Below are 13150 nucleotides of genomic sequence, written 5' to 3' on the forward strand. Positions count from 1 at the left end.
CACCCCAATCATAATACGGGAGGTCCTCAGAAGTAGCCCGAATACTATTGGTAGATCGGCCAAACCCAGTGGCTGTGGCAGCTGCTGCCCCAGGGCTTTGTTCGGAGCGGGCCACTCAAAAGCACCCCGGTGGTGGCGCATCGATAATTGATTGGACTCCACAGCCCAGGGAACTGGAAGCTGAAGATGCGACGGTGGTTTCCTCGGAGTTCGTGCGATGGCCATAGTGCTCCCGACTATGTCTGTCTCCTTGTGTCAGGACTCAGGGTGGACTGTGGACATTATTGGGAACATGGGAGTCTGGGATTGCTAACTCCGTACGGAGTACTTAGTACGAGGTTACTGCGGGGAGGTTAGTAAAGTAGGTCGAGTAGTTAGGGGGTTACGACTACGTATCTAATACTATGTATGTACTTTACCCGGTGGTATCGATGGTACCTGATAGATAGTAGGTAGGTAATTTACTATAGGTTAGTGTCCATGTGTACGGACTATCTTACTATTTAGAGGGCCATAAACTGTCATATCTAGTGCACACACACACACAGAGAGAGAGAGAGAGAGAAAGAGAGAGATACATACCACCTCCCCGAAATGGAAAGGGAAAGGCCTCATAATTATCTCCAGTCAGTCACTAGTAGCACCTACTAGATACCACATAGTATCTAACCGCCACCCAAGAAGTCCAGGGATGGCCTTTCCGGGTCACCAATTCCAGCGCCCCGGGACTTTTTGCACGCCAACGGGGCCTCCTGATTGGCAGATCACTCGCCCGCCAAACTAGAACCGGTTTGTTTCTGTTTCCCAATGACACGCGCTCCCCGTCATCGCAACAGACAGGTATCAGGTACTACTTTAGTAGTATCCTCTGAGGATAGGAGGATAGGAGGATAGGACAGGATGGATTCTTGGGCGCTGCGACAACGGCAACGGCAACGACAACGGTCCTTCGTCTCGTCACCCCATTCCGACGTTGGGTCCAGTGACAGACAGTCAGTCGCCAGTCATCAGGAGATCATATCGCATGGCAGGGCAGGCATCGCAGTAAACAGTATCGATAGTATGTGCTCCGTAAAGAGCATACTACTGACCACGATTCTTCGTCCTCCAGCTCACGCCACGACCAAATCCCTTAATTAGCCTACCTCGGATGGCTTGCAGGCTTGTACAACCCAACGCCAACCCAGCCAGACTCCAAAAAAAAAGAAACGTACCTACGGAGCACCCGAAACAAGCGACGTTCGGGGCAGAAGAAGAAGAACCAGTTACCAAACAAGAGATTCCCCGGCTACGCACAGGCCGCGCGCATATCGTCAGGGCGCGCCGCGTCCCACACAGCCTGCGCTTGGGCCAGGAAATGGAAAATCCCCTGGAGAAGTTCTCTACCCTACCTAGGTAAGTAGGTATCTACTCCGTATCGAGTTTGAAGTCCATCTGGCCGATGCGGCGCTGGAAGTGGTCGGAATGTTCCAGTACATGATACCGATCGATGGGTAACTACGCTCTCTCGTCCACACGGCGGATATGGATCCTAAATCCGCAGGCTATTTGTCCCGAAGGTTCGATCTGTGGTGGAGGTAGATAGCCGTAAGTAAGTGAGTGAGTGAGTGAGTACCGCGGAGGTCGTTTCGTCGTTTGGTGGCTATGCGGATATACGCACTGTGGTACTCTCTTCAGGGTTTCTCCAGGTCGGGCTCGCCGAATGAATCGCCACCACCACCACCACCACCAACCACATGGTCAGCTGATACTCTCCTATACGGGCAGACGTAGGGTCCCCGGTATACTGAGATAATAAATGGGCGATCGATGATAAGAAGGTTGGGAGGCTGAGGGAGCTTGCAGCCATGGTTTCAGGTCGGGTACCGGTTTCCGTACATAAACAAAGAACTGGCCTCCACTAGATATCTAGGTACCCTGGGTAGTAGATTAGGTGGTATGCTGCATGCTTCCATACAGGCTTCAAGAAGCGCAAGTCCCTTCAGCCTGCGGAGTCTGGAGTATACGTACGTACCTAGGATCTGGTTACTCCGTCGCATCGTCTTCCAGATGGGTTGCGTAACAAACCGGGAGGGGAGAGTGGTGCCAAGCTTCCCATCCCCAAAGTACCAACAGCATGGCAGGGCCAGGAAGAAGGAGGGCCGAACGGATCTTCGGGCCCTCAATCAAAGGACGGATCTAGGACGATGTGCCCCGAGCTAGTGCCTGGGGGGCGCGGGGCCAATGGGCGGGCGGCGATGCTACCGACGCGAGCAACGATCTGCCAACCGTAGGAACGACGGACGGAATACTGGGCGTGTGCATGGCTGGTGGCCCAGGGGCCTGGGATCAAGGATGATGGGAAATGCCATGGCGTCGACTAAACTCGTTGGGGTAGTACGGTAGAGCTTTCTCGGCCCGTCTCGACGTAAAACACCTGGGAGGCCGTCGTGAGCCACCGCCGTCGTACGTAGTCCCTACCTAAGTGGGGAGGAGCATCTGTAGAGCTACAAAAGGGGAGACGGCCAATTTAACTATGACGCCTAGCGCCAGCCCCTCTAGTGTGAATAATGTTCCGACTGTGGAGGTAGTCTATGGATCGGAAACACTGAAGAATTTGGAATTTGGAATTCGGACGTCGCGTGGCATATCAGATGGGATGCGGTATGCGACAGACGGACCGAGGTCGTTTCTCTCTGTCTATTTACCTCCCTGCCTACGACTCCGTAGATAGCTGGGGCTTCAATCTCCAATTCTTTCTTATTGTCCCGAGGCTGACAGGAGACCACTACTTTAGCGACGCGCCACTGATTTCCCAGACAAAGAAAAGCAATCCGACCAAAAGGCAACAACCCAACCGCCAGACAGTCAGAGGACAGACAGACATTAAGCGAAGGTTTGAGCATCCCGGGTTGTACCAACCCTGAGCTCGGCCCCCCAGGTACCTGAACCGTGGAATTGGAGACGATAAAAGGATCCGACATGGTGGCTTCAGGGAAGATCCGAGACCCAGCAACCAAAATACGCCCGACACTTTAATCTCAGTAGTCGTACTTTGCGCCGAGGTTAAAAGGCGTGGGTAGGTTGCTTAGGCTGCTTCGGGCCTGCTTAGGTCAGTCTGTGCACTTGCTATTCTGGGATTGAACAAATGCTAATTCTTGTCTCATCCCCGGGCTGACACTCCTGCCCCGAGTACCCCCGTCCAGTTGGTGGTGATTCAGGAGACGGACTGCAATCAAACGCCTCGTGTGCGATCTTTCTTTCATCCATTCATTCATTCATTCATTCATTCTCATTCATCCCTTCACTGGGTTCCCGAAAGTACCCCCTGCCCCCCGTGGTCGCCGATGCTTTGTTTGTCTTTCACCCTGTTTCTCGCTTCGGAGGACGACCCCAGCGAATGGCATGGGATGGAATGGCCATTGAAGCATAGGTAGTATTGAACCGCCCAAAGTACGGGACTAGGGATTGATACGCGCAAAAGAAAATATGCCAGGTACAAGCAAACAGCTGCAGGCTATATCTTATCTCCGCCGGGGGAGCAAACAGTGGGCAATCAGCGATGGAGCAATAAGAGTGAGCAAGTCGGAGTGTAATACCCCTCCTTCGTGGAGAAGGATCTTCGCGGATTGGCTCGATTATGAAGCTTCGGCCAATTTCAATAATCACGTCGGGTGTGGCAGGCGACGAGTCGGCTGTCACTCAACACTACACGCAAATGAAACCTGATGGCATCATGTTTGACAGACGTCAGACAGTGCGGGAGCTTGTCAGAAGTACTTCCGCGCCCATGGTCGGGTCTGCCACACCACACGGTACCACCTGCCCGTCCGGTCTGTGATGCAGAGACAGAGGCAGAGACAGAGGCAGATACACACGATGTGAACGCTAATCAAGAGCCAACATCCAAGACATCATGATGTCCAGTGCTGACCATCCCTGCGCGGTGGTCTCTCGGAAAAATGGCCGCCAAGCGGGCAGATGACCCCTTTCATTCCTCCTGGCCCGGCTGACCCGAGTCTAGACCGTTGGACGCCCTCTCCAGCAGTCCAGCTTCAGTCATCGTGTTTGCTGCCTGGCCGATGCGTGCAGCAGCGATGCCATGATAATCCACTGCATTAGATATCAACGTCCACGTCCGCAACGTGGCAGGGGCAATCGCACACGAGCCACGGAGCCTTGCATTGAACGGTGTGCGTGTGCGACGGAGGACACGGGCGATGGTATGGTTACAGGCAGAACCATCTCTCACCGCCACGATATCGACAACAACAGGGTCAGACAGGCTGCATATGTACTTACTCAGGTGCTACACCTTCCCAGGGTGCTGTGTGGTATTTTGTGTTTTCTCGTTCGTTTGTTTCCCAACGCGACCCCTCCATCATTTTCCCCTTTAGTCGGAGAGTCGGGTTACATTATTACATAATTCCCTCACCCCTCACCCCTCACCCCTCACTCCTCCCCAGCCGCCGCTTTACCAGCCAGCCGTATTACGGAGTTCGATACCCATCTATCTATCTATCTACGGAGTAGTTATCACCCCCACTAAATCTCTGTCCTTCTGCACCAAACAGAAAACGGAAGTGCCTAAGGTAGGTACTAAATAGTTACCATCCAGACGGAGTAGATCCTCCAGTCCCGATCTCGAGTAAGCCCCCCCCCCCTAAATAATCCAGCAGAGGCTGATCATGATCATGATCCTGATGGAGGGCAATGTGACGACAATAGTGGGGAGGGGGTGACGGGGGGAAGGAGATTAAGCGTGCGATCAACAGTCCTGATTGGACAGAGCGTGACCTGTCAGACCTCGGAAAAGCCTTGCGCTTTTTCCCCTATGGACGAGTGGCTGGAGCCTTGAGCACACCATGGTCCCCATCTGGCCGCATCGGTCGCTGGGCGGGGACCATCTATCTATCTAGGTAAGGTAAGTAAGCAGTCCTAATCTGGCTAGAGTAATCAGCCCAGGAACCGGCTAGCGAGAGTGAGGCTAGACTAATCACTACTACTGCGTGTGTCTGAATATTGAAGTGCCTCTATTATTGGGATATACTTACTATACTTATTTACCTAGGTAGATATCTAGGTAGCTAAGTAAGTAGGTAGTTAAGTGTCTACGGCTCGGAGATTTTCCAAATCGCTGCCCACACACGCCCACCCACTCACCCACTCACCCATCATAGCAATCCATCCTCCTGAATCGATCACTGTCAGAAGTCCGTTCCATTATTATTCATTTCATTTCCTCAGGCTACCTACCTACCTACCTACGTAGGTACTAGTAAGGTAAGTCTGTAATGTATGTATGTATGTATGTATGTATGTATGTATGTAAGCAAATAAGCGAGCTCGCGCATCGCGGTCCACCACGAGACGAGACGAGCCCTACCGCTTCCTCAGTCCCAGTCCCAGTCCAGTCAGGCATGTCTCCAGATCATATCATATCATATCATATCATATCATATCAAATCATATCGACATGATATGCGGCGAGTGATTTCCGGCAGCATAATTAAGGGCCTTTTGACGGACCGTGTGGTGGGTCAGGATAATACCCTCACAGTACTTATTATTTACAATCTAAGTACACGAAGTCATACTCATGCTCATACTCATGCTCATGCTCATGCTCATGCTCATACCCAGTCAATATACAACCCACACTCACTTTACCTTCTAACTTGCTGGTTCTGGTTCTGGTTCTGTTTGCATATTGTGATATGATATGACATGATACCCGACGGGTGCGGTGCGATGCAGGGCGGTCTCATGACAACATCCATCCATCCATCCGCTCCGCTGCAATGCACCTAAGGACGATACTTGCATTTTCGATGCTCTCGCAGCCGTAGAGCGAAGCGAACGTTCCAAGGCCGACAGACAGTTGCTACGTCATGAATGGGGCAGATGAGGTATGCTGTATGCTGTATGCCGAACTTGACAGAAAACAAAACACCTGGCACCTTACCTACTCCGTACCTTATTCCTTGATAATTGATACTCCCTATCTTGGTTCTTGGTAGGTAACTAGGTAGGTAATATCATCCAGGAACGCCAAATCAACAGGTTACAAGGGCCCCCGGCCAGGGCCAGTCACCACGGGAACATCAAGCAACAAGATACCTAGATAGATAATAACAATTTCGCAATGAATAAAGAAAGAATGTGTGTGTGTGTGTGTGTGTGCCACGCTTGGGAAAAAAAAAACTCCCCACTTGGTGCCTTGGACTAGAACCCATCATTGAGGTTTGGGATCGAGCCAAGCCGACCTAGGCGCGTTAGGTTGTTGTATCATCCCGCCCGAAGCCCGTAAAGTAGGTCAAGGTAAGGTACTTTTGGTTGGTTGTCTAGCTGAGGATGAGATGGGGGTCGTGTCATCACCTTAAACACGAAAATTTCCGAGATACGGAGTATGGGAGAGAAGAGAGACAGGCAGGCAGGCAGACAGACAGTCTAGGCTGTGCTTGGCTGAGCTGAGCTGAGCAAGGAAAGGAATGGATGGGATGGATACTTAGTTTTCGTCCCTGAACGGACAGTACCTTTCCGTGGTACAGTATAGCGAGCGACCCGCGAAGGAGGGTCAACTCAGGAGCGGCCCGAAAGGACGTACTAGCGACTGTCAAAAGGACCCCCCCGAGGAGCGACGCAGCCAGTCATCGGGCTGGAAAGCTAGCGGGGCGGGGGGCGCGGCCCGGGGAAGAGTGGACCGAACGTCCCAACGCTTGTCATGAAAAAAGATCGCCCTGTAAGTATCTATCTAACCGCAGTAACAGTCTGGTACCGCCCGTACGACCAGAAAATAAAATAAAAATAAAAAAATAGAAAAAAAGCACACGTCCATTCTGACATCCAGTCTCACATTCTCACCCCCCCCCTCCCCCAAGTCAGCCCAAGTTCCAGACTCCACTTCGACTTCCCCCCGATCGCGCCCCGCCTCGCGACAGCCATCATCCTGCCCACCCCTGCTCTGGAGATCGTGCTCGATCATTGGCGGTTCATGTACGATCGTTCTTGATCCCCCCGCGAACCGATCGGTTTCCTGGGTCGGATGCGTCTGACGGTTTATATATATACCACCTACGTACTTACATAGGCTGGCTGGCTGACTTACCTTACTTTCGTGTTTAAGCGACTCTAATAAAGTACGAGGCGCGCGCTGGCTATGATAGATTGTATCAAGGATTAGAAGGTCCCGAAGTACCTTCTTTATGAGTGTGTGTGTGTGTGTATGACCCAAGAGCGGTTTAGCTGGGATTTAGGTCATTTCCCGCCCCGTCTTGATGCGATGCCGAGGTCCTGCATTGAGCTTCTTTTGTACGGAGCTCAGGAACAGAGAGATGGATAGATAGAATGTCACGGCCTGAGCGTCTCGTCTTCGTCTTCGTCTTCGTCCGTGACCACTCTACGGAGTACGGAGTACGGAGTACTCTACTCAGTTCCATCCGACTTTACCTGCCACCATTTCGTACCATGTCTACTCTGTACTTCGTACCACTTCACCCATACCTAGGCGAATGAGTACATCGATAGCCAAAGCCAAAGTCAAAGACTGGCCTGGCCTGGCCAGACCAGACCAGATCTATTCCCCGGAGAAACATCTGACGTAGTCCATCTCCAGCACCACCAACCCACCCACGCAGCAGGATCAGATGTTTCAAATCCCAACTTTATCAAATGAATTCGTTCGCGGCGCACAGAGGCTGTTGGATATCGGGATGCTACGTAGATACCTACTAAGCGAGTGAGGGAGTGAGTGTGATACATGGGTTGAACTAGACACATGGAATGGATGGGATGACCGAGTTACTCCGAACTCCAGAACTAGTCAAGTTGCACGGGAGGTAGAATGATATCCGTTCGCGCCTATTCGTTGACATTTAATTCTGTGGTGTGTAGGTGTGTACTTTTTTTTTCTACTGTGTGTTCAAGGTAGGGAGTAGTCTCGCTACTGATTTCCAATCCTCGATTAAGCGCATTCTTCAGTAGGTAGGTATGTCCGTTTGCTGCGCAACGTTGACGTTGAATGTGCTACTGTACTGTACATACATACTTCATTCTCTGCCTACGTAGCCAATCTCCTTCCATACTTTTGCTAGTACTTAGGATGTAGTATGTATTCAGGGCGGCGGTGCCACACCCCATTGGCGTACAGCTACTAGCTACACAGAACACAAACAAACAAACAAACAGGCAGACAGCAGACAACAGACAAACACAAGTAAACCAATAAGCAAGCGACCAAGCATGTAGCAAGCAGCATCAGTAGCAGGATACTCAGCTGACGAAACCTCTCGCATCGCACTCCGTACATACTTCAGGAAATAGTAATGTAATGATGCAATCGCCACGGTCGGCACCCACTCGCCCACTCTCTTACCTCCTCCTCCTCCTCCAATTGATGCCTCATAGATCGTCGACTCGACTCCAGACCCTACCTTTCTCCCGACCGGCCGGGCCGAGCCTCTGCAGAAGCACTGCATGTCATGTCATGGGATGAGTGAAGAAAGAGAGGGATTTGTAGTTGTTGTTTGCTTGATACTTATATGTACTTCTACACGTATATATATATATATCTATAATGGTAGTTCACTACCACCGACACAGTATACAAAACAAACCAGATTAAATATACATACATATATCATCATGTGCCGTCTACAATCCTGTAACTGGTATCAAACAAACTATTCTAAATTACGCATTATTAGTTAATTTATTCCCCGACACGCTGTCCCTCACAAAGGCCGGGGGATGTGCGACTGGGTCTACCTACCTCCGTGACCATCTACCGAGGTATTACCGTAATAGAAGTGGCTACTGAGTGATCTACCTACTACCTACAAGGCAGTGTATCAAAAGAGGGCGTTGCCCTGGAATTAGCCCGCTAACCCCCATACCATACCTGCTTAGGCATGTAGCAACACCTTAATCCGGACATCAAATCATATGAGGCTGTGGGGTACGTTCCGTCAGCAGGGCATCATCATCATCATCCATCTATCAGGAACATGATCCTGCATGCAGGCAGGCGAGTTTCATATACCAGTAGCAGTAGCAGTAGCAGCAGGTATCAGGTAGCAGGTATCAGGTAGCAGGTGGCAGGTAGCAGTACTCCGGATTTGCGCCGCAGGCAAGAATCGCCCAACCAAGTGAACCAATGGAGCCAGACGAAACCAAACTAGATGGAAATGCTGCAGAAACAAGTATTCCGTAGGTATCTCATATTCCACACAGGTGAGAGATTTAGGATTTAGGTTAGTTAGTAAGTGGATGGGTAGGTAGGTAGGTAGGTAGGTAGGTAGGTAGTACTGTAAACAGCAAAGACCCGACCCAGCCAGCAATCTATCTACGGAGTACTCCGTAGGTACTTACCTCACAGCGAACTCGACCTCGAACTCGATCTCGAACTCGATCTGGAAGAAATCGAAGCCAAAGTCCACGAAGCGAAGGGAAGTCGAACTCGATGTATCCTACCCCAGTGCATCACCTGCCTACCTCGGCCTAGTCGGCGCTTGGACAACTCATCGCGGGTAAAAGCCGGAAGACCCTTCTGAACCATGGAACCGAGGGAGATAGTCGCTCGAACTATGCGGATATGACATACGTAGTGTGCGCGTGGATCGGATCGTCATCTGCGGCTCCATATATTTTAGTTGGTAGAGTATTTAAAATTAAAAACGGAAAAAGAAAAAAAAAAAAGTGCAGAGGGGTGGAGGGGGGAGAGGAGAGGAGAGGGAGAGGGCGAGAGGAAGAGAAGGAGGGGGCATGCCCAGAAAGGAACAGGTGCAGCATGAAACATTCATCCATGATCCTCGTCGTTCTCCACAGAACAACAGAACAATATGGAGTCATGGGTTTCTGCGATCGAAGGTCATGGATTGTGGATGTGTCTTTTTTTTTTTTTCTGTTTACTTAGTACTACCGAGTAGTTAGTGGATTCAGTTCGGATAGGATAGGATTATTCAGAATAGAAGTGGGATGTGGAATTCCGTCAGCCACACAGATTCATGACTGTTTTAACTGTTTACTGTCCCTACTGTTACTGTTACACCCCAGATCCGATTGCATGTCCTGATTGGGAGAAACTCCCCGATTGGGTTGATCGAGGGAGAAAGACTCCCGTTGACGGATCTGATCCCCTCCCCTCCTCCCTCTTCTCCTCCCCTCCGCCTGCAATGAAATCTGTAATCTGTATCCATCGGTTTTCGGTTTTCTGTTCTCGGGTTTCGGTCGCCGGTCGGTCGGACGGTCGGTCTCCATTCACCTCCTGTCTGTCAGCGGTCCTGTTCTGTCCGTATGTATAATACTACTCTATTATTCCCACGGACACAGGACGGAGTACCGTAAATAGCAATAGTGCTCCATGAGGCGCGCGCCAAACCATGTGTCCGGACGGATAGAAACAAAAATTGACTTTAGGCACTTCGGGTCGTTCTTCGTGTTTCAGAAAGACCCTACCTAGTGAGTACCCTTAGTACTAAGGTACAAAGTAGTTAACTAGATAGTAGTAAGTACTCTTAGTAACCAGACGATCATTGGCAGGAGTCCTCCAACCAGTGCACTGTGCAGAGCAGCGCAAAGCAGAGTAACGCAAGCAATCATGTAAATGAACCGGGAAGATTCTCTCCGCCCCAATGACTCGCGTGGACGGAGTGCCCACTGCCCCCCTCCTCCCCAGCTGCATGGCGCTCATTAGCCTCGAACCTACCTTACTCGGGGGATCCCTGTCCCGAGCTGGTGAGTGGCTGCCACGCCGACATGGCGTCCCGGGTTGTGGAGAATGCAGCAGCCCAGCCAGCCAGCACTCAGGGCTGCAAGTACTAACACTTGCGTACGGAATTACCCACCGCTGCACTGGATGCGATGACTGGTGGGGGAATTGCAAACCAGAACTGAAAAAAAATACTACTATCTGAATGGGGAGGGGAGGGCTTTTCCTGGCGCTTCAGGGCCAATCGTTCGGGTCCGCTGCCTGGGCCTGTGTAGGGATGACCCAGGTAACTGGATGCATGGTGGATGTTGCGGATCGTTGATATCATTATCTATCCATCTACTATCTAGGTATCTACTGTTGTTGTGTTTGATTTTTTTTTTTTTTTACTTTACCTACTACCGGGGTTGCGATTGCGGTTGCGTTTCAAACTGTAAGCTGTAAGCCGCCAGAAATGGACGTTATTCACTCGCGCGCGTCCGGTGCCACACCATACAATAACTATTATTCATGGTCCTGGTCCTTGGTCTCGGTCTGTCTGTCGTAAGCGGCGCATTGCAATCCCGCCAGGGCTTAAGTTGTTCAACGTCAATCCCCCACAATAATAACCGCCCCCGGCCATGTCCTGACAATCAAATCCAGCAGGGATATCCGACGGAAGGAGCCGACTTGGTCTGGACTCTGGAATGAATGGCTATTATTGTCATCTTCATCATTATCATCATGGTTACATAAGTACCGTGCTTTCAAGTAATTATGCATTGTTGTAGTGGTAGCTGCAACACGGCACTCCCACCACCCAACTCCCGAAGGTAAGTACTATAAGTATTCCATATCCATATCCATATCCATATCCATATCCAAACAAACCCCCCACACGGAGCCAAGCCCCACGTAACCACCATGTCCTAGGTACTCCTCCAGCAAAGCAGAAAAATAGACGATAAAACGATACATCCCAGTCCCCAAACTCCTAGGCAAGCACGTAACTATGTACTATATGTATGTAAGTACGTAAGCACACCCCCAACCAATCCCCTCTTGCAAAAAAGCCTCTCCCCATCCATCCATCCATCCATCGCCGGCCCGGACTCGGGCACGCCCGATCTCTGTAAATCCGCGACAACACTAACCACTAACCAGGGCAGGGCGCCCACCAATCTGCGCAGGGATTATGTTCTAGTGCGCGCACTCGCAGCAACGTACTATCTTCGGGTGCTGCTGCTCGTTGGCTCGCTCTTGTTCGGAGCTAAGTACGCGAGGTAAGGTACGGACTATCTACTATCTAGCTAACTACGGATCACCACTGGATCCATCGCGGTTTATCCTATCTGCCTAGGGCCCTAGTAGTGCTCTACCTAGACCTGGGTAGGGGGATTATTGCCTAGCTATCGCCGACGGCCGAAGATGACTACCTAGATACTCGTACCGTAAGCTACCTACCTACCTACCTACCTAACTACCTTAGTTGAGTATTGACACCTGGCCGGTCGACTATTTTACTGAATATTGACTATCTATCTATTCTAGTCAGTGGGAGACTGGGAGTCTCGGTCGGTTGTCTGCGGAGATTGTATCCGCAGCGAAGTGAGTTGTCCCCGCTTGTCTGCGCGATAGCAGGGAAGAGGGCAGGGAGGAAAAGGAAATAGTACTACTACTACTACTACTCCTACTACTACTGTAAGCAAGAAGTTGGATCCTTGATCCTTTGGGGTTGGATAAGACAGGTGGTTGTGTTGTGGTAAGAGTACGCTTAGAACCTTGGAATGAGGGATAGACAGATGATGTCGTGTGGTTGCTGTCGGTGTCGGTCGGTTTGCTTCCTTACAGGAACTACTGGTAGTGTTTCTTGCACGTTTGCACATTTGCACACAAACACAGCAGGCAGGCACGATGGCAAACAAACAAATATTCCCACCAACCAACTGACTGCAAGCCACCCAGTGTAGTGTGTGTGTGTGTGTACATAATAGAACTGCATGGCATAGCATGACAGACACTCCCTGAAGATGGACGGCTCGCTCCCGCGTACCCGTACCCGTACCCGTACCCGAAGTCCCTCCCTTCCTCAGGCTCCAACCGGGGACCGTTTCAAGTTTCTTCTCTGACAGACTTAACATGGCCATTATTGATGATCAGACAGGCCAGGCAGATCAGGTTCAGATTCAGGCAGGTTCAGGTTCCAGGGCCTGAGACGACGACGGGGGGGGGGATGGGTGGGTGGTTCAGGCTGGTTGATCCACCGCATTTCCTGGGACAGAAAGTCCTGTGCAGGAGAATTACACTGGGGACCCTGGCAAGAAGCAGGTTGACAGGCTGTCAAAGCATTGTGACTACTAAGTAAGTACTACTACTAACTATTCTTGCCGGTTCTGGGGCGGCATGTTCTGGACACTTCCATTCTTCTGGTCGGTGAGGCCCTGTCCAAGCCACTGGATTTGAATTTGCGATCCCGGTCTCTGG

The 13150-nt window shown here is 50.9% G+C and overlaps 2 protein-coding genes across 2 annotated transcripts; both read left to right on the top strand.

The window, feature by feature from the left end:
• Positions 1 to 900: 900 nt before the first annotated feature.
• BO70DRAFT_354971 (uncharacterized protein) lies at positions 901 to 1706 on the top strand (the record flags this gene model as incomplete). The annotated part of the gene is made up of 4 exons (XM_025541889.1): positions 901 to 1060; positions 1236 to 1395; positions 1544 to 1587; positions 1678 to 1706. 4 exons carry the CDS (start codon positions 901 to 903, stop codon positions 1704 to 1706), a joined length of 393 nt encoding a protein of 130 aa, XP_025396548.1.
• A 10759-nt stretch (positions 1707 to 12465) lies between these two features.
• Positions 12466 to 12690, top strand: BO70DRAFT_364671 (uncharacterized protein). The gene has a single exon (XM_025543867.1). It carries the CDS (start codon positions 12472 to 12474, stop codon positions 12634 to 12636), a length of 165 nt encoding a protein of 54 aa, XP_025396549.1. The 5' UTR covers positions 12466 to 12471; the 3' UTR covers positions 12637 to 12690.
• Positions 12691 to 13150: the final 460 nt, after the last annotated feature.

This window comes from Aspergillus heteromorphus (assembly GCF_003184545.1).
Source record: "Aspergillus heteromorphus CBS 117.55 chromosome Unknown BO70scaffold_25, whole genome shotgun sequence".
Lineage (NCBI taxonomy): Eukaryota > Fungi > Ascomycota > Eurotiomycetes > Eurotiales > Aspergillaceae > Aspergillus > Aspergillus heteromorphus.